General features: G+C 41.7%; 2 protein-coding genes across 15 annotated transcripts in view; both read right to left on the reverse strand.

Annotated features, from left to right (window-relative positions):
- The window catches only part of AMBRA1 (autophagy and beclin 1 regulator 1), a 167,422-nt gene extending 161,905 nt beyond the window's left edge, over window positions 1-5,517 (reverse strand). For all 13 annotated transcript variants that reach the window (XM_011227947.3, XM_034644732.1, XM_034644731.1 and 10 more), the window contains exon 1: window positions 5,300-5,517. The gene's annotated coding sequence lies outside the window, so the exon portion shown is untranslated. The remainder of the gene's footprint in view (window positions 1-5,299) is intronic.
- Window positions 5,518-11,071: 5,554 nt separating this feature from the next.
- HARBI1 (harbinger transposase derived 1) lies at window positions 11,072-21,531 on the reverse strand. Of its 2 annotated transcripts, none has more exons than XM_002921621.4 (3): window positions 21,402-21,531; window positions 19,554-20,372; window positions 11,072-13,497 (listed from the first exon to the last, which is right to left on the reverse strand). In XM_002921621.4, the coding sequence occupies exons 2-3, from the start codon at window positions 20,221-20,223 to the stop codon at window positions 13,121-13,123; spliced, it is 1,047 nt and encodes a 348-aa protein (XP_002921667.1). In that variant the 5' UTR covers window positions 20,224-20,372; window positions 21,402-21,531; the 3' UTR covers window positions 11,072-13,120. The 2 variants fall into 2 exon arrangements, with proteins under 2 accessions (XP_002921667.1, XP_011226239.1); XM_011227937.3 differs by lacking the exon at window positions 21,402-21,531 and adding an exon at window positions 20,486-21,393.
- Window positions 21,532-21,610: the final 79 nt, after the last annotated feature.

Genomic DNA, 21,610 nt, shown 5'->3' on the forward strand with positions numbered 1-21,610 from the left:
GTATCCCAGCATCTAATGAGCATTCAATAAATATGTGCTAGATGAACAAAAGTCTGAAAAGGTAAGGGTTGAAAAAGAGTCACAATCAGGGCACCTGAGTGGTTCAGTGGGTTAAGTGTCTGCCTTTGGCCCAAGTCGTGATCCCAGGGTCCTGGGATCGAGCCCCGTGTCAGGCTCCCTGCTCAGTGGGGAACCTGCTACTCCATCTGCCACTTCCCATGCTTGTGCTCTCTCTCTCTCAAATAAATAAAAAAAATCTTTGAAAGGAAGGAAGGGAGGGTGGGAGGGAGGGAGGAAGGAAAGAGTCACAATCAAGATAGTTTCAACAGGGGCTCCTGGGTGGCACAGCAGTTAGGCGTCTGCCTTTGGCTCAGGGCGTGATCCCGGCATTGTGGGATCGAGCCCCACATCAGGCTCCTCTGCTAGGAGACTGCTTCTTCCTCTCCCACTCCCCCTGCTTGTGTTCCCTTCTCTCGCTGGCTGTCTCTATCTCTGTCGAATGAATAAATAAAATCTTTAAAAAAATAAAATTAAAAAAAAAAAGAAATAGTTTCAACACTGAGGGCCTCAGAGGGGAGGGGGGTGGGGGAATGGGATAGACCGGTGATGGGTAGTAAGGAGGGCACGTACTGCATGGTGCACTGGGTGTTATATGCAACTAATGAATCATTGAACTTTACATCGGAAACTGGAGATGTACTGTATGGTGACTAACATAATAAAACATAAAAAAAATAAAATAAAATAAAATTTAAAAAATGAAAGAGTTTCAAAAGGTCTGTGAGGAATATACTGTACCTTAGGAAACAACACAGTACAAGAACAGTACTCAATGAAGAAAGGAAAAAGTTTGAGTGGATAAGTAGAGATTGTCAACCCCAAGAAGAGACAGAGAACAAGATGGAAAAGATACTAACCTACAGATGCACAGGTAAGACTAACTGGAAGAGACGGGGTAAATATTCTCAGGCTCACCTCATAAACATGCAGCACCTAAAACTTGTCTTTCCCTAGCACTTCTAGGCACTCACTCCTTTCCACCTACATATTAGTAAGCTCCTCCCGTGCTGGTTTAATGTTTGTCACCTCTATCCTCCATGACTGTCAGGCATAATGCTGCCTTGAAAGAAGCGAGGTGTCCAAGAACCTAGATGACATCTACTCATCATTGTTGGAAGACAGCATAGCAGTTAACATCTGAAGAGCGTTTTACCTTTTTAAAGCAGTTTCACGTACTTTTTCTCAAAGGAAGTATTATGATAGAAGTATTCTCTTTCCCATTCTTTAAATACACATTCATAAAAGTATTCAAAGCCTTGGATTTAAATCCCAGCTCTGCTACATACTTGCTGTGTGATCTTGGTCAAATTATTTACTCTCTCTGAGTTCAGTATCCACTGGGGAAAATAGTATCTAACTTAAATGACTGTTGTGAGTACTGAATGAGATAATACGCGTGAAGAACATGACAAAGTAAATGCCCAATAAAGGGGAGTAACCTGTCCTATGGCCTCCTTAAATAATTTGTACAGGATTTCTCAGCGAAGGAAGCTCATAAACCTAGGACTTAAACCCAGGTCTCCTGATTCCTTAATCTGTTTTCTTCTTACGACATCACTTTGGCAGACTGCCATATACTACTGTGCATATAATACATTCCGACGATAATTGATCACAAAATTTTCCTCTATCAGTAACTAATTTTAGCTTTGCAAAAAGGGAAACAATAGATCTAATTAACTTGGGGGGAGAAGGGGTTTGCAAATATAAAATATAAATTACCCCCAACCACAGGACAGGTTGTACCATAGTACTTCTGTACAAACAGAAATTATGACAAGAAACAGAAAGTTCTCTCGGGGTTTATGAGAAACAATTGGAGAAAGAAACAAGAATGATTATGATTAAAAGAACTTAAGGGTTTTGTGTTTTGTTTTGGGTTTTTTTGGGTAAACCAAACCACTGGGCAAAAAGATCTGCATCCCATTCCAAAATAACTCTATCAAGGCTCAGACACATCTTTTAAAAAAAGAGACATGGGGCGCCTGGATGACTAAGTCAGTTTGAGCTTCCAACTCTTGGTTTTGGCTCAGGTCATGGTCTCAGGGTTGTGAGTTCAAGCCCCATGTGGTGGGGCTCCACACTCAGCAGGGAGTCTCCTTGAGATTCTTTCCCTCTCCCTCTGTCCCTCCCCGCCGCCCATCATGAGCACATGCGCTCGCTCACTCTCTCAAATAAATACATAGATCTTTAAAAATAAATTTAAAAGAACTAAAAAATGGACAACTGGGTGGCTCAGTTGGTTAATCATCTGTTTTTGGCTCAGGTCATGACCGAGTCCCACGTCAGGTTCCTTGCTCAGCAGGGAGCCTGATTCTCCCTCTGCCTGCAGCTTGCCCTGCTTGTGCTCTCTCTTTCTCTCTAACAAATAAAATCTTTTAAAAAATTGTTTAAAAAATAAAAAAATTAGGGGCATCTGGGTGGCACAGCGGTTAAGCGTCTGCCTTTGGCTCAGGGCGTGATCCTGGCATTATGGGATCGAGCCCCACATCAGGCTCTTCTGCTATGAGCCTGCTTCTTCCTCTCCCACTCCCCCTGCTTGTGTTCCCTATCTCGCTGGCTATCTCTATCTCTGTTGAATAAATAAATAAAATCTTTTAAAAAATAAAATAAAATAAAATAAATAAAATAAAATAAATAAATTAAAAAGAGACTTCAGTGTGCTAACAACAAAACTTTTGTTCCACTTCTTTTCAGGGCAGGATAAACGGGAATAGTGAGATAAGTTGTCAACAAAAACTGTCAACATTCATGAAGACCCTTGAAGATCATAAATGTTTAGATTCAGTATTAATAAGGAGCAGAAAAGAGCATGATCAAAAAATAAAAGTTTTGGGGCACCTGGCTAGTTCAGCCAGTAGAGAATGCAATTCTTGATCTCAGGGTCATGATTTCAAGCCCCATATTGGATGTGGAGCTTACTTTTAAAAAATAAAAATAAAAGTTTCATAAGTTTCCTAACATCTTAAAAATATTTTGAAAATTATACAGTATAAAAAGAAGTTATTACGGTTAATAAAAATAACCAATTGTTTTCAAATTATATATAATCTTTTCCAAGTGACAGACATAACTCCTTCCAGGATAAGTTCTAGAAGATATTCAAAGAAGTTCACATCTTTAATAAACCCCAAGAACTTTCTCACTAAAAGAGAAAACAGAACAATTAAGTCACATTCTGAACCCATAAATTTCTGAAAGGAAATCCAGAAGAGAGCCTGATCTGACACCAACGGAACAGCAAAAGATGTAACCAAGAAAGGTAAACAGTGGAGTGAATTTCTATCACAAAGCAGGGTAGAAGCTGATAAGAAGCTCTATCCCTATATCCCACTACCAGCACCACAACCAAATTTTTTGTCTTCTTCAATCCAACTTAAACCTCTGCTAATTATTTCCTACAGAAACATAACAAAATGTTCCTAACATTTTTTTATGACATTCATAGCAAACTCCATCTATTATTTAGCATTAATTAGGAGTCGCTGAAATACTACACTAACTATAAATTCTATGCAGAATCAATCCCCAGGAGATAATGTCACTTCCTCCTCTAAATTCTTTCCTGCTATAAATTTCTCTTCTACCATAAAAACTTTTCCAGAGAGCACACATTCTTACCCTAACTTCCCAATGTAGATTCTTCAGTCTGGTGGCTCTTCATTAAACCCTTTCTGTAAGTACTGAGGTCCTAATAACTAGGAAATCACTCAGGATCAAAGGCCCTACATTTAAGTATTACTGACCTCAAAAAAAAAAAAAATTAGAGGAATGATTAATTTTTCCAAAACTCCTGAGAATTCTAAAATTGTTAAAAAAAAAAAAAAAGAACATAGATTTGTATAGTTTCCATCTAAGAACTAGAAATTTAGTCTGTTTTCTCTTAAAACCACTGTCCTACTGATTCCACATACTATGGAAATACTTATTCAACAGAGAATGACCTCTAGCCCGAATACATTTTTTTTCAACAAAGAAGCTACACAAATTAGGATCGTGACACTGTATCCAATGAAAATAAAGTGAGTAAGAACACTTAGTCCTCAAAGTTTCCAAGTTGGGAGAGAAAAGGAAAACACAACGGAGTTGCCGGAATTTTAACTTTCTATTTAAATATCCCAATATTTGAATTATTCTTACACACAACCTGTTAAGTATATTCATAACTAAACCACTAATCAAATATAATAAAACTGTTCCAAAGGGACTCCTTGGGTTTCCTCTGGATTCTTCCTAGAAAGCAAATTCTCAAGACAAATATCTGATTTCAAAATCTTGACCATCCTCCGTTGGACATTAACCACTTAACACCATAGTTGGAAGATTTCCACTGAGAACAAGCTGAGGGGAAGGAGAAGAAATAAGTATCAACCAGAAAGCAAACTGGACAGCAAAAGAAATTTTCTATCAAGAAACAGAACTGTCATTGCTATTCTCACGAAAATGATACAGACTTTGATAAGCAAAACCAGCACGGTCTCTTTACTTATGAAGTACCAGTGACAGAATCTGTATTCCTAGGTAAGAGGGAACACAAACAAGTCACTGTGTGCATAAAGTGACAGGTAAATAGAAAGAAAAATAAAAAAAGAACTTGTAAATGGCAAACACACACACACACACACACACACACACACACCCCAAAACCCCGACTTAAGGTGCATTTAAAGATCTGTTGGGGACATGGGGGAAAACTCAAGTACCAGAACTCAGTCTCACTTTCCCTACCCCCAAAAAGCAAAAACATGACACTTCGCTCAGAGTAGCCAGGGGCCATGTTCCACTTGCCTCCACCTACTCAAAGGTCCCTTCAAAGGCCGGACTCTGAGGGGGTCCCCAGCGCAATTGAGTCATAACACCCAGAGCCTTGGGGGTGGGGAGGTTGGAGGAGAAACGAAGGGTCAAAGCGCTCAATGCTCTATCCGTTCCTGGAAAGCGATATTCCCCCCACACTAGGGGTGCCAACACCCGCTCTAGACCCAACATCCCCTCCCTACCGAACCGCGCAGGCAGCCCGAGCATCTCTCCCTCCTTACGGCCTCTCCCTCAGTTCCCCGCCGCCTCTTCGACCGCGCCCCCGAACGCAGCCGGGTAGCTCCTCCTCCGGCCGTGTCTCTGCGGCCGACCCGCCCGCCTACCCGCCGGCGCCAAGGTCTTCTCAACCCGCCGGGGAAGGATGCCGGGCCGGGCCTCCCAGGCTCCTGCCGGGCCGGGCCTCCCAGGCTCCTCCCGGGCCTACCTGCAAGGCGGGCGGGGGCTCCGTCTGCAGCCCAGCGGGGGACTCAGCCACCGACAGGAAGAAGAAGCAGGAAGGAAGCAAGGGGTCCGCTCTACCGACCAGCGGGAGAAAGCAGCCTGAGCGAGGGGCCTCGCGGATAAGTCAGCCTTCGACCCGGCGCCGCCGCTGCTCAGGAGACATCAAGCAAGAAGACGGCGCAAAAGATCACCGAATACACAAACGCCCCAGACATCATAGGAAGAGCGCCCGAGCAATCGTTCAAGGAAGTGCAGTCGAGCGCGGAAAAACAGCTCAACTCCAACTCTAGGTCCGACTCCTGTCCAAGGCATGAATAAACAAACCCAGATCATAAGCCGTGGAGTAAAGTAGCCGGTGCTTCTGCCATTTTCTGTGTTGGTTGCCAGCTAAGTTGTTGAGAGCACTGGAGTTTTTCTTGAGTGTTGAAGATCAACTCATAGCACAATAACACTTGGCAGTTCCGCGACTACGGTATGGACTCCTAACACTATTTATCCCAACTGAGCAAGTGTGACTCTTAGTTTCCTCACGGACAGTGAGGTAAATAAAAATAAATATACATATATATGACAGAGACAATGAGAGAAAATCCAGACTGAGAAACAAAGCGAGTAATAGCTGTTAAAGCTCCACTTTAGCTCCCATAAAGCATACCAAAGAGAAGCTGGGAAAATTCAGGGTTTTGTAGGCTGAATTTAAGGCAGGAAAAGAAAAAAAATGCACACATGCTTTTTAATTTTATTCCAAAGGACTGGGACCACAGGTGTGCTTACAAAATGATCAAAATTCTCCTTGGGTCAGAACCTGACAAAGTTGACATTTTCATCCTCACAGCAATAGCCCTTTCTGAAGTCTCTTAGTAGACAGACTAATATGCTCAGCACAAATGTGGATTAATCCTTACATCCTAGGTCAATTCAATAAATCACATAGATCACTCCAAATACAGATCACCAAGTGTGGCGATAATACGGTCTACCCTATTCCCCTCTAAGGAGGGAGGAGACTTGGACAGTGGAGGTATAAAAAAGAAGTAAGATAGTCCCAGCCCTTAAAGAGCATGTAATCTAATCAAACTGAAAGACCACATCTTTGGGGCACCTTGTGTGGCTCAATCCGCTAAGCACCTGCCTTTGGCTCAGGTCCTGATCTCAGGGTCCTGGGATAGAGGCCCTCCCTCCAGCCTCGGGCTCCCAGCTCAGCTCTCAGCTGGGAGCCTGCTTCTCCCTCTCCCTCTGCAGCTCCCCCTGCTTGTGCTTGCGCTCTCTCTCTCTGTCAAATAAATAAATAAAATCTTAAAAAATAAAAAGACCACATCCTTACATTAGCTTTATTTACAATTTATTATAATTTTTTAAAAATCCCCTCCTTTAAGTCCATAACAATATTTAAGGGACAATTCATATATATAATACAGGATAAAACCAGCATCCATAATATGAGGACAAAACACTGCTTTTGTCATCTACTGTTTTAAGGGACTTAAAAATGAGTAAGTGCTATAGCAATATTTACGAAAGTCTAAAAAAAAGAAAGAATTTGGGGGTGCCTGGGTAGCACAGTCATTAAGCGTCTGCCTTCTGCTCAGGGCGTGATCCCGGCGTTCTGGGATCGAGCCCCACATCCGGCTCCTCCGCTGGGAGCCTGCTTCTTCCTCTCCCACTCCCCCTGCTTGTGTTCCCTCTCTCGCTGGCTGTCTCTCTGTCAAATAAATAAATAAAATCTTTAAAAAAAATTAAATTAAATTAAAAATAAAAATAAAAAAAGAAAGAATTTAATACTCTGCTTCCAAATCACAAAGTTTTAATTTGTTCATGTTCCCATGCAGTCCTTGGAAATATCCTACATAATGTTTTAAAGTTTAAGCAGAGATACAACAGTGTTATTGTTTTGCATTTATCATTTCCTCATTAAATCTTTAATAGTTGTTATTTTTATCAATTGCACAATATTCCATTGAGAAGATATACTGACCTTGCTTCCCATTATTGGATATGCATGTTGCTTCCAAACATTTTCTGTGTAATAGGTATTGCTGCTTTTGGAAAGAGGCAGTTGTAACCTTTTTATTGATGATTAGGAGCTATTGCACATGAACAAAAAGAGTAAGGAAGCAAGGTACAGATTTATTTCTCTGTCATAATAAAAGAAATCCAGAAATGCACAGCCTAGGGTAAGGTGTGGCCATTTGATGTCAGGGATCAGGCTTCCATCTTGTTGCTCTGCCATCTCCAATAAGTGGCTTTCATCTCAGGTCCAAGACAGCTGTTCAAGCTCTAGCCACCATGTCTACATTCCAACCAGCAGGAAGCTGAAAGGAGAAAGGCATGTCTCCCGCCATAAGGACATATCTTGAAAATAGCACAGGACATTCCCACTTATATTCCACTGGCCAGAATTTAGTCACATAGCCACACCTAACTGGGAATTAGTCTTTATCCTGGGCAGTTCTAAAAGTCAGGGGCCAAAGAGTACTAAGCGCCAGCTAAATAAGCAGTCTCTGCCACATTCCTGAAGCCAGATGAGGAGCAGCAAATAGACTTTCCTTTGCCGTCATCCAGGGCTGAGTTTCTATTCCCAGAATACATGTTTTAGAGAAGCTTCCTTCTTAGAAAGGCTTGTGGGGCATAAGCAGCTAAAGCTACAGCCCTCATTCAAACTTGACCCAAATAATAACATTATTTTGAAAGCTTTATTTCAGTGAGAAAAACTAAAAAAAACAAATTTCAAGAAATTTTCAGTCTTTCAAAAATTGGAGAGTTTTATTTTGGGAAAAACACCCGAAGTTTATGCAAATATAAATCTAAAATCAGGGGCACCTGGGTGGCTCATTTGGTTAAGTGCCTGCCTTTGGCTCGGGTCATGGTCCCAGGGTCCTGGGATAGAGCCCCTCCCTCATCGGGCTCCCTGCTGAGCGGGGAGCCTGCTTCTCCCTCTCCCTCTGCCGTTCCTTCTGCTTGTGCTCGCTCTATCAAATAAATGGATAAAATCCTTTAAAAATATCTAAAATCATCACCTGAAAAAGGAGATATTTGAGAAGCTGAGGCTAAACTGCTCTGTGAAACCAAGGAAAATATGGCTTATTGTACAGGCAGAGTTGCATCTCTATAGATAGATTTCTCTACAGAATTGTTGCTTTACAAGTGTGGATTTAAGCTTCAGTGCGACAGCAAACTACTGCTTGCTCTTATGGGAGTCAATTTGGACAGAAGAGTGGATCACAAAAGATCAGGAATTAAAATCCTCAAACCTACAGGAATCTCCTCACCCTGGAGGAAGACTTAAAAGAAACCAGGTGGGCAGAGTAAAGATCATACTGGGATATATCACTAATGTTTACATATTTATGTTACAATTTAATAATTCTTTTTTTAAAGATTTTCTTATTTGTTTATTTGAGAGAGAGAGAGCACGAGCAAGGGGTAGAGAAAGAAGCTAAGAAACTAAGAATATGTATGAGGTCTCTATTTTGTATAATTTGAAATTGGTAAACCAGTGATGACCCAATATTATGGTTTTCTCTTACTATATCGTGGGACTTTGCTGTCTTGAAACATCTAAAAATTGATCCCAGGACCCCGGGATCACGACCTGAGCCCGAGGCAGATGTTTAGCCAACTGAGCCACCCAGGTGCCCCTCAATAATTCATTCTTATGTGGATGACTGATTATTATATTCTGATTGGATTCTCCTGGGGGAGCCACCCCCTTGAAGGTAGGATGATGCTTCTCCTGAAGTAGGGTGACCATCTGTCCCAGTTTGCTGAGGACTAGGAGTTTCCCAGGACAAAGAACTCTCAGTGCTAACACTGCAATAGCTTTGGGTAAACTAGGACAGTTGGTCCCCTTAAGAAAGGACCTAGCCACTGCCAATCACATGGAAGGAACTTGCAAAGACTAAGCCAGGTAAAGAGGATTGGGACATGTAGACATGGGGGAATTGTCTGGGATGAAGGGTGAAGGGAGGGAAAAGGACAGAAGGGGAATTTTTCCTTATATTGGCTCTCTGGGCTCTAAGAAACATCTACTACACTCTGCATGGTAAAATTGGGCCTGAACCTAGGATGAAAGAACTCTGTAGCAGTCTCGTGAGTCATCTTATTAGGAATTCCAGGAACAGGAATTGGGCCTTGAGCAGCCAAAATGATGAGCCAGTTGTAGGTTTTCCTGTTGCAATTCTGTTCTGTTCTTTTGTAGCCTGGTCTCATGGCACTGTGGGTTAATGTGCACACTTTGTGCTGGATGATAAAGTTGAAGCAGGGTAATGATATAGAAGAAGCACAGGTAATGGGGCACCTGAGTGGCTCAGTCATTAAGTGTCTGCCTTCGGCTCAGGTCATGATCCCAGGGTCCTGGGATCGAGCCCCGTATCAGGCTCCCCACTTGGTGGGAAGCCTGCTTCTCCTGCTCCCAGTCCCCCAGCTTGTGTTACCTCTCTCACTCTTTCCCTCTGTCAAATAAATAAATAAAATCTTGAAGAAGCAGCACAGGGAAGGGGAGAGATCCCAGAACATCAGGTAATCAATCATTCACAGATAGGAGGTGCTTCCTTCTTTGGAATTATTTATACAGGATAAATATTCAGTGGTGCAATTTATCAGTGGATTGAAATGTATGAACATGTCAAGACTCTAGAATGACAAAGAAATCATCCCTTTCATGGTTAAAGTATCAACAGAATGATAGATCCTTAATGTTTTGTGGGAAACATGGAGATTCCTTTTAAATGGACTTTTTTTTGTTGTTGTTGTTGTTTAATGTACTAACATGATTTCAAGGTCTAATTTCCTTGCTCCTTTCAGTATCCAGAGGTCTCATCACTCCTATTTGATTATCACAAAGGGGGTTTAGAGTGTAGTCATTAAAAAAAAAAAAAAAAAAAGCCTGTGAATTTGATGTGTTAGGGAACTGAAGCTGAAGTGTCCCCAGCATTCAGCTAGTACTTTCCCTTCTTTCCTGCATTGCCATTCTTAGAGTCAATGAACTCTTACTTAATTTTGTTATCTCTTATTCTCACCATTTTGTAAAATCTGGGCTGGACCTAGAGAGCAATACAGGTCTGAGGACATTGCATGCACAATGGTTAAGTTTCCTTGATTTCTTATTTTCTTCTCCTCCTCCTAACTTCCCCTCCATTGCCAGGGACAGCGACTGCTAAGTTCAGTCCTTGAGTTGTTTTCAATTTATGATTTCAGGTCAGGATACAATCACAGTACATCTGTTATCTGTCTAGCTTCTATTTTACTCCTCTCCCCACCACCTCTCATGTCTTCACTATATGACCCCATTAGTCTAAACTTAGATTAATTTGCTATATATCCTTTACAGTCCAAGGGTTAGGAAAGGAGCTCCATCTCTGGTTAGTTCATTTTAAACTAAGAATGTGTTTGAGATCTCTATTTTGTATAATTTGAAATTGGTAAACCAGTGATGACCCAATATTGTGGTTTCTCTCTTAGTATATTTTGGGACTTTGCTGTCTTGAAACATCCAAGGGCAAATCTGGAAAACTCCTATGCTGACCAGATGGCATCATCTCTGAAAGATGAAGCTTACATAAGACAGACATAATCCTTGACTCTTTCCCAAAACTGTACCAGGGAGATACTAAAAATCCACAACAAGGACCTCAAGAGAAGACTTCGCAAGCACTTATAAAAAGCCCCTAGGAACAAACCTTTGGCAATTTGGAAGTACAGACCCTGATCCCACCCCTAGATCATTTTGGGGAAATTGTAACTAAGGACTAAAAAAACCCTGGCCTGTAAAAATTCACATTGAATGGAGATTAAAGAAACAGATTTGAACAGTTATTCTGTGGAATTATTAGGAAATAAAATGCTCCCAGGGAAAAACACTGCCAGCCAATATTCAGTCGGTTCAGCACTTAGAAATTATCTTTGATGTGCAAGTAATAGACTTGAAATTGCTTTTGAAATCTCTCCAAGACTGTCCCTCCCACTCAGGCTTCATGTTACCATCCAGTGAGTTAGGCTGTGAAAAACCCCAATTTTCCTTTAGGGTAGGTTTTTTCAGGCTAAAATGCCAGGCATTTTTGAAGTTCACACTCCACCTTGCCACTTATGATAACCCGGATGCCAGTCACCCTTTCCTCATGCAATATGCATACTAGAACCAAAACTCTGTAGGGAAAAATACCCATTTCAGGAAACCTGGAAAGACTGTGAGAGTTAAAATATTGCCTCATGAGGGAGACAAAGCAAGGGTGGTCACAGGTTGGATTTTACAAAGGAAAAATATGTAACGGCACCTGTGCTGCACAGTGAGTAGAACTAACGTTCACAGGCACCTCTTCACGGTCTAGTCTCATCTCCGTGATGTCATTGTACGTACGAAGCTCAACCTCCTGCCAAATGGACCCACTCTTTATAGAGTAGGATGATGACGGGAAATAGCATTTGGAGTAGAAATAAACAGCAGATAATAATCCATAATTGTTTTTAATCATAGCGATGAGTCACCTCCAATTTATTTCCAAATTTCTTCTGTCATCAGCTGTTCATTTCTTTACTTTGAAAATCACCAGATTAACACTGCCAAAGGCAGGTAGGAAATGATCCAAGAGGACAATTCTGAAGTATCATATGGTGAGTTGATGAGAAACTGGGAACAAGACAATCCTCAGGAAAGTCTCTTTTTTGTCCCAGCAAAGGCACCAAAGTGTGAACCTAATTCACACTTTCATTATTCCAATCAGGTTATTTTTATATCAGTATAATTTTAGAATAAGACTTGGTAGGGGACTATTTATTTCCTGGGAAATTCTGTCCATCACTTTGCACACAAGATATCCAAGTAGGTCTAACACCAAATTCATTTCACACCAAGAAATTATGTTCTTTTTACCTCCTTTTTCACCACTTCACAATGCCTTCTTTATTCCCTCAATCTTCCTTCTATTCAAGGAATTTCAAAGCAGAATGGCCAAACAGACATTCTAACATCATGAGCATAAGAAATGTGATCTATTTAGATTTGAGCTGTCAAAACCTGGGTGAATCTCCTCTGTCCATCAATCTATCAGGGTCTTTAGATCTGTAAAGTGTAAGCTTGCTATTTTATCTTTTTTGACTTGTATTCTTTAAGCTGATTGGGTTCTTAAACCCATTTAGCCTCTAACTCCTACTCTGAGTTGGAAAGAGGAGATTGGAGTCCAGATGTTCTCCCTAGAAACCAGGTCCAAGTCACAGTCCAACTACTGCAGAACGACTACAGATGGAGGCTTCAGGCTGTCCCTAACATCCTCTTAAAAACACAAATCTGCAAACTCAGATTAGTAGCCACTTACTTTTGTCAGAAGACCATTCCCTAACAAATTTGCTCTTTACACTTGTCTCAGATGATGCCTATATATGCAGCAAAGTAGAAAAGCTAAAATCCTATTCAATAATTCAGGACAAACAAATATTGTTTTCATTTGAAATCTCTAGATAATTAAATAAAAAAACATTCTGGCTGAGTGCCATTTTCCCCTTTGCTTTGATTTTGCAGGCACAATCATAAATGTCTGCTACTAGTGGGTTTTCAAATGAGTGGTGCTCAACCTGGAGTTCAGTGGATAGCAGGGAACTATTGGCTTGGTTTTGGTTTAGCTAATATATTTGCAAATGAATCAAGATATTTTGGCATAGCCACACCCTTCTAAAACACACAGATTAAATATCAGTTTGTGACAAGTGTCCACATAGTCATGCTAGATGATGGAACTCTGTAGGGGGTGGCGAGGGGAAAGTTTGTCACAACTCCTTCTGGAAAGTCTCCCTCCCTGCCACACCTTTCACATTAGCTAAAATGAGTGAGCATCAGCTCCTGGCGGATTCGGTCAGCCTCTAGGTCCAAGGACTCCATGTGCTCATACTCTTCAGGGGGCTGTTCCATGGGTCCTGTCATTGGAGAGGACCAAACATCCATCCCATGCTCCAGGGAGATGTTGTGGAGGACACAACAAGCTAAGATAATGTGGCTGGACTTCTCTGGTGAGTACTGCAGCGCTCCCTTGGATCCATCCAGGCAGCGGAATCGGGAGCAGAGGGTTCGGAAAGTCTTCTCAATCACACTGTGAGTTGCAGAATGGGCCATATTATAGCGATATTCGGCTGGAGTTTCAGGAATGTGAAGGGGGGTCATGAGCCAAGTACGTAGAAAGAAGGAACTGTCACCTGTGGGGAAGGTCCAAAGAATTCATAAATCATTCTAATTGGAATACAAACAGAAAGGAAAATCCAGGAACATATAACAGAGAATGGATAAGAAAATGCAACAGACTCTGGAGCCACTGTACCCCAGAAAAACCAAGAGGGAAATGTTGTGGTAAAAAGAAGGCATGCCAGGATCACGAGCAGGAAGACATAGGTCTTGGCTGGAAATATCCTTGTTAAAACCAACAGAGGAAAAGGCTGATAGCTTAAAAAAGAAAAAGGAAAAAAAAAAAAAAGCCAAGCCTGAAAATGTGGGAAGGAGGTAAAGGCACTGAAGGAAATAAAATTCCCGGATTTTCTGAATCAGAGATAGTGTTCTTTAATAAAAGGTCAGTAAAAGCTATCATATAGCAAGTCAATCTTCAAAATCTCCAAAGAGAAAAAGTGCAAGAGAGAAAAAAGAAAATTCTGCCAGGAGAGCTCAAAATACTTGTGAGGAAAATTTCTAACTTTACCATTAAAGTGTCAAGTCTGAAAGCACTACCTAGGGATTTCAGAGTATTTCATGGAAAACAATCATTCATTCTCCCAGTGCTAAGTAAAATAAAGTCCCAGCACCTGTGGCAGAGATCAGAACTCAGGTGTTCCTAGATATTACATTCATTAGAACCATGCCTTTGTAACAGAGGAACTGGCAGAATTTCACATTAACAAGGAGAACATAAATATTATGATACAAATAGTAATAGTGATTAGGAAATTAAATAAGTCAATTAAAATAATATACACAAGGCATTTTCCTAAGGTGACATCCTTGTCGAATGATCTCGGGCAGTGTTAAGAACAAAATAAAACACAAGACTGGGATGCAACGTCCTGTTACAACAGTACAATGTTTCTATGATGCTTCATTGTCCTGACTCACTACAGCTGGCAGATGAAATGCCTCACACAGAGGCACAACCCCTTAGAAATCAGAGACAAATAGGCTCTGGGAGTACCGACTTTCATAATAGCTGTGTTCCTGATCCACTATCAGTTTTGGTAAATAGTTATGGACTGTTCAGAGAGTTTAGACACTGTTACAAAACATACAGGACTCCTTTCTTTCAGGAGTTTACATTTTTAAGAACTGGATTAACTTTATTAAAAAATTTTTTTAATGTTTTTACTTGTACATAATTGACATATAACATTGTATTAATTGTATGTACCAGAATAGTGTTAAATATTTAAGAAGCCTCATAATATCTTCAAATTTTACATTTAGTTGACTTTTTTCCCCCTAAGTACAAACTATTTTAGTTGAACTCACACCTACTAAATACTGAATTTAAGAAACTGATGCTGTAAATAATAACGAAAATAGTATCTGTGACTCATTGAATACTTACTATGTAGCAGGCACTGTGCTAGGCACTTCAAAAGTATTCTCTCTTATTATCCAGTCCCAACCCTGCCAGGTAAGATATTACTGAACTCATTTCATGAATGAGAAGATCAAAGTAACAGTCAGCCATCCTGTGATATACCAGGCAAAGGAAGGAGAAGGAGCTAGTCACTAAATGCTCATGTAAGACTCAGAGTCACAAAAACAATGGCGTAATGCTGTAAGAGAGTAAGATAAACATTTACGATGAATGCCAAAGCACAGAGATACTAAATGGTATTCATTAAACATTTCTCTAAGAAACAGTATGAGCCTTAAATGGGGAGACATAAAGGATAAGCTAGTTCATGCAGACCTTTTATAACATGCCCCAGGTCATTAAAACTGGTTATAATCCAAGCACCACTGGAAAACAGACACTCAGGAGGGGATTAGGATCAGAATTGCTAAACAGATTACAATTGCTTACATGATCAGTCATCCACAAGACATTCTGGCAGATCTTACCCAAAGCTGCTTAACAAGACTAGGCCAAGAGCTGAAGAAATAAGAACTCAGGCTGAATGCTTTGTAGGAGCAGGTAGGTTTAGAGAAGAGGAATAAAGTAATGCAATTCTGAAGGGACAGATGAGAATGAGGACATGAAAGGATGACACCTATGGTAGAAACATGCTAAAAAGGGGCGCCTGGGTGGCACAGCGGTTGGGCGTCTGCCTTCGGCTCAGGGCGTGATCCCGGCGTTATGGGATCGAGCCCCACATCAGGCTCCTCTGCTGTGGGCCTGCTTCTTCCTCTCCCACTCCCCCTGCTTGTGTTCCCTCTCTCGCTGGCTGTTTCTATCTCTGTCAAATAAATAAATAAAATCTTTAAAAAAAAAAAAAAAAGAAAGAAATATGCTAAAAAGATTCAGAGGCTCCCATATATCCCTCCTTTGATGGAAACACTATACTGAATTTAATGTTTGTCATACCTCCGCATTTGTTTATATTGTATCTAAGCAATATAATATTGTTCTTCTTGGTTTTAAATTTTATAAAAATGATTTCATACTAAAAACAAAACAAAAACAAACAAAAAACAAAGGGAATCACAGTCAATTTTACATTTGGCAAATTTAGAACTATTCCACAAATCTGACGGTGTTAAGATAACGACCAGCCATCTTCTCTTTTTTAACATCTTGTCATCCTCATAATCCTGCCAATCTTCCCCTAAATTATTACCCCATTATCCAACACATCCTTTAGATACCAGTGTTTTCCAGACTTATCTATTTGTACGAAATCACTTGAGGCACCTGTTAAAAATGGATGTCTAGATTCTTTCCTTGAAGATTCTCATTCCCAAAGTTTGAAGTGGGGCCCAGTGATGTATATTTTTAATAAATTCCCCAGATGACTCTCTTGATCTAGAAAATGTGTGAAACACTATACTAGCTCGGGGGTCTTCAAACTAGTTTTCCTGTTAGAGATCATGGAGGCTTTGCAAGGGGTATATGATAGAACTGCTATTGTACTAAGGGAATCAATTTCCACATGTGCATACTTTTCCCATCCCTAGTGCCTAGCATGTAATCTGATACTGAAATGGCCTTAATAAACATTTGTTAAATGTTGTTACCATATCCATCTCTCCCACTTCCACTCTTCCTGTAAAGAGGGGAATCAGAAAAGTATATACAAATTTGTCAGAGTTGGGGTGCCTGCCAGGCTCAGTCAGTAGAGCATGTGACTCTTGATCTTGTCATGAGTTTAAGTCCCACATATGGCATAGAGCCTACCTAAAAAAAAATTTGTCAGAGTTTTCCCTTATTTTCAACTATGTCCTGTAAATACCTCAAAAAACTAAAGCTGTATTTCCGACTGAAATCTGGGGTCCCAAGGTGTGAAGGAAAAGAGAATAAGTAATTCCTACATGACCTTGAAGTCCTTAACAGAGGAACTATTTGCCAAATAGAGTTAATTCTTCATGTGACCTATTTTTTTTTGTTTTGTTTTTTAAAGATTATTTGTTTTAATTTATTTGAAAGAGAGAGAGCATGAGCAGAGGGGAGGGACAGAGAGAGAGACAGAGAGAAGCAGGCTCCCTGCTAAGCAGGAGCCCAATGTGGGCCTAGATCCCAGGAATTGCCCTTCACTTGACCTAGTTTTAAAAAAGTTAACCACAGGGGCGCCTGGGTGGCTCAGTCGGTTACGTGTCTGCCTTCGGCTCAGGTCAGGATCCCAGGGTCCTGGGATTGAGCCCTGCATCCAGCTCTCTGCTCAGCGGGGAGCCTGCTTCTCCCTCTCCCTGCTGCTCTGCCTACCTGGGCACTCTGCTCTCTCTGTCAAATAAATAAATAAAATCTTTGGGGTGCCTGGGTGGCTCAGATGGTTAAGCGTCTGCCTTCAGCTCAGATCATGATCTCCAGGTCCTGGGATGGAGCCCCACGTCCCGCTCCCAGCTCAGCAGGGAGTCTGTTTCTCCCTATGCCTCTTCCCCTGCTTGAGCCCTCTCTCTCTCAAAATGAAAAAATTAAATCTTAAAAAAATCTTTAAAAAGAATTAATAAAGTTAACAAGTGACTTAGATATTCTGTGCCTTAATTTCCTCCTCCATAAAAATGTTGATGATATTAGCATTTAACTCAAGAGTTTTTTTAACAATTGAAATAATCCAATGCAAACTGCTTACGACATTGCCTGACAAGTTCTAAGTGCTCACCATGTATTAGCTGGCTTTACAGTCAGGTACCAGAGTCATTTCCTAAAAAATGAGCTTCGTGGCTCAATCGGTTAAGTGTCCCACTCTTGGTTTCAGTTCAGGTCATGATCCCAGGGGCCCCGGGATGGAGCCCTGCTCAGCAGGGAGTCTGCTTCTCCCTCTCCCTCTGCTCCTCCCTGTGCTTTTGCTTGTGCACACACTCTCTCTCTCTCAAGCTCTCTCTCTCTCTCTCTCAAATAAATAATCTTTTTTTTAATACATAAAAAATCTCAAAAAAATGAAATTTGAAAGTTCAAAAAAGGCACAAGGTAGGATTTTTTTTTTTTTTAAGATCCTGGAATCAGGACCCGAGCTGAAGGCAGACGCCTAACTGACTGAGCCAACCAGGAGCTCCCACACAAGGTAGGATTAAGGAAAAGGTCCAGTAGGATAAAGAGAAGGGGGTACACTGAAGGCAGAATGTCAAAGCAACAACTCAAGAAAGTCACTGAGTTCCAAGATACCACACGTAGTACGAGGGCAGCTCTAAACCAATCATTGTGACAGCAGTCTCTTCCCACTTGGAACAGGGGAGAAATAAAGAATATTAAAGAGAAATGATTCCTGAGCATCTACTGCATGTTAAATACTGTTATGAGCACATGGCAGTGCAGATATGATCAGTGGTTTTGAAATAGAGGTCTTCCAATCCTTCATTTTTCTTTTCATCTCTCACATAATATGTCGTATAGAAGATAACCTTTGTTCTGCTGCTTACATAATAGTCTGCTTTAAAACAAACACACACAACTAAGCTGCCAAGCTCAAGGATATTATCACTGTTACCCAACTATATTCCTCCCAGCTGTGCAGTTACCCTGGTTTTCACTGCTCAATTTTGAATGGGTTCTTGTCCTACTTACATCAGTAAGTCAGGCTTCCCAATGGCACTTGGGCAGATCTGTGAAGTGAGCTCCCTCAAGAACTGTGTGAGGGCACTGTCTGCTAGCATTCTTTTTTTTTTTTTTTTAAAGCTTTTATTTGAGAGAGAGCAAGCTAGAGACAGAGCACAAGCTGGGGGGGGGTGGGGAAAGGGAAAAGCAGATCCCCCCACTGAGTAGGGAGTCTGACTCGACTTGGGGCTGAATCCCAGGACCCCAGGATCATGACCTGAGCCAAAGGCAGATGCTTAACCAACTGGGCCACCCAGGGGCCCCTGTTATCATTTTCATACAGATATCATAGTGACAATAACCAATGACAAAAATCTTATATCTGTACAATACTTTATAGTGAACTCTCATATATATTATCTAATCCTAACAATAGGTATTACTGCTGTTGGCATTATTTTTAACTTTTTACACATGATAAAAATTAAGGCTCAGTTGTATGGGTGTATTATATTTAACCAGATCTGTCCTGATTAAGAATTTCAGTTGTATTTAAGGGGAATGTTTTTGTAGGGTTATTGTTGCTTTTGTTTCCAACTACAAAACATGCTGGAGTGTAATTTTATTTCGCATTACCACTGTTCGTATTTATGAACATATGCCTCAAGATAAATCCTTAGAAGTGAGGCTCTGGATCAAATACTGTTTTTAAACTTTAATAAATGCCTTTTTGGTGTTCATTTTCTTTAAAAATTAAGGCTCAGGGTGCCTGGGTGGCTCAGTTGTTAAGCATCTGCCTTCAGCTCAGAAGGCAGAATGTCGAAGCAACAACTCAGTGTCCTGGGATCGAGCCCTGCACTGGGCTCCCTGCTCAGCGGGAGGCCTGTGTCTCCCTCTCCCACTCCCCCTGCTTGTGTTCCCTCTTTCACCGTGTCTCTGTCAAATAAAATCTTTAAAAAAATTTTTCTTAAGGCTCAGAGAGTTCTCACCCAAGGTGTCCTTAAAAAAAGAACAGGACAGAGACTCAGGTTTATAGATTCTCACATTTCATTCTTCTCTGCTACATTATTTTTCTATGGCTACAAAATGAAGCATGTGCACCTGCAAACTTACCAAGCAGCCAGCTATCTTTGTGCATTCCGGCTTCAAAATGACTATTGAGGGAAGATTGCTGCAGCACAGCATAGTCCTGTAGGCTGCCTGGCCAGCTAGTCTCCACAGTCATTAGTGCCCCTCTGATGTCACACACCATCAGGCAGTTTAAAGAATGCAGACCCTTGCGGTTCACATAGGAGAGGTCTTCAGCATTTGGTGCCTTGATTGCCACATGGATACAGTCAACCACCCCTATCACCCCTGGCATCCCTGCCAACCCATAGAATTCATCCTTCAGAGCCTGCACGGAGGCTTCATCAGCTGGAAAGCGAATGAACTGTGTGGCTCTTTCCACAAGTGCTTCGGTGACATTGGCAACACATCGACTCATAGATGCCTGACTGATTCCAATAGCATCTCCCATCCGAGTCTGGAAGGAACCTGAAGTATAGAAGCCCAGTGCTGCAAGAATCTGTGTCTCTGGGCTAATAGCTCTGGATCTTTGAGTAGGTCTAGAAAGATTCGCCCCCAACAGCTCCACCAAGTAATAAATGAACTGTCGAGGAAACCCATACATGGACATCAAGTATTCATCAGTCACATCATCCAGCTTAAAGCGGTCCAATGTCCGGTGACCTCGGCCATAGAGCAAGAGATCACAGTCAAGCACTGTTATTGGTATAGCCATGGTACATGTAAATGTGATCTCTCCTTCCCTCTGCTACTTTTCCTGAATTCCTCCCAGTGAAGATGTTGGTGCAAGAAGGTATTTAAGGAAGTGTCAGAATTCAGCAGCTAACCATCAGTTAAATGGCTCTGGCATTTATAATCTTCTCTCTGTAAAGGTTAAAAGAAAAAAGCATTAGAAACCGACCAAAGACTTTAAAGTGATTCAAAGGCTACAACAGCTCCTTTTCTCAAACTTCCAATCTGAGCAAAAAGTGCAATACCTGTAACTCTGGGTTCTTCTCCACTAACTCATGGCTGCATAATAGGCTTGCGGTGGTTTGAAAGATAATGGGAGCTGTTTTGTATGTAGCAGACAGCTCCCTCCACTCTAGAGTTTGTAAAAAGGAAGGAAGGAAGGAAGGAAGGGAGGGAGGGAGGAAGGGAGGGAGGAAGGAAGGAAGGAAGGAAGGAAGGAAGGAAGGAAGGAAGGAAGGAAGGAAGGAAGGAAAAGAAAATGGGAGATGATTTTGGTGGCTCACTTAATGCTTGGCATTTGAACCGGGGAAGAGCAAAAGATTAATAGAGGAGGGGCACCTGACTGACTTAGTCACTAGAGGGAGGATCTCTTGATCTCCGGGTTTTAAGTTCCAGCCCCATTTTGGATGTAGAGATTACTTAAAAATAAAATCTTAAAAAAAAAAAACAAAAACAAAACAACTAATGGAGGCAATAGCATAATTATCCATATAGTAAAAGAGGTCTGCTCCTAACTACACAGGCCACGAACTGGCTGACAGAAGTCTGTCTACTCAGGGCACGGATTAGTCACTCCGGGTTTTATTACCCAAGCCTTCTGGCTCCACCTGATAAGTGCTGAATCTGATAAGTACGAGAGGGACGTGACGGGTGCTCAAACCAGCCTAGCAAGAGGGAAGGGAGCAAAAAACAGCCCGCAACCCAGCCTGGTGGACACAGACCGTGTGGTCTAAACCTATCCCTTCTCCCCACGAAATTCAAATCGTGAGGCTGAAGGCCAGGAAGCAAGGAAGCCAAGAGAGGTTGGAAGAAAGGCGCAAAAGAGGCTGAATGAGCTAGAGCTGGGAGGCGACTCCGCCACTTTTAAAAGGTGCCTTAGAAATGATACTTAGAAATCTGACTGCGCCGGCCACTCAAAGTCAGCCAATGTCCGTCACCCACCTCTCAGCGGCTGCCGGGTTACCAGCAGCACTCCCCACCCACCCAGCCGGGTCGGCCCTCCACTGGAACGCGCGGCCGCGCACTAGCCGTCACGGCGCACACCATAGGCACCGCCCCCTCGCGTCAGCTTCCTCCCCTCGCCGCTTCTTCGCTGCCGCCTCCGCGGCGGCGTGGGGTTCGGCGGCGCACATTCCACACTTGGCCCAAAC

This window comes from Ailuropoda melanoleuca, chromosome 16, assembly GCF_002007445.2.
Source record: "Ailuropoda melanoleuca isolate Jingjing chromosome 16, ASM200744v2, whole genome shotgun sequence".
NCBI lineage: Eukaryota > Metazoa > Chordata > Mammalia > Carnivora > Ursidae > Ailuropoda > Ailuropoda melanoleuca.

Excerpts from the sequence above, each read along its gene's own strand:
- HARBI1 (XM_002921621.4), bottom strand. The coding sequence starts at position 20,223 with ATGGCTATACCAATAACAGTGCTTGACTGTGATCTCTTGCTCTATGGC. Across the intron at positions 13,498-19,553 it reads CAAAGATAGCTGGCTGCTTG|GTGACAGTTCCTTCTTTCTA; the intron begins GTAAGTTTGCAG and ends CCTTCCCCACAG.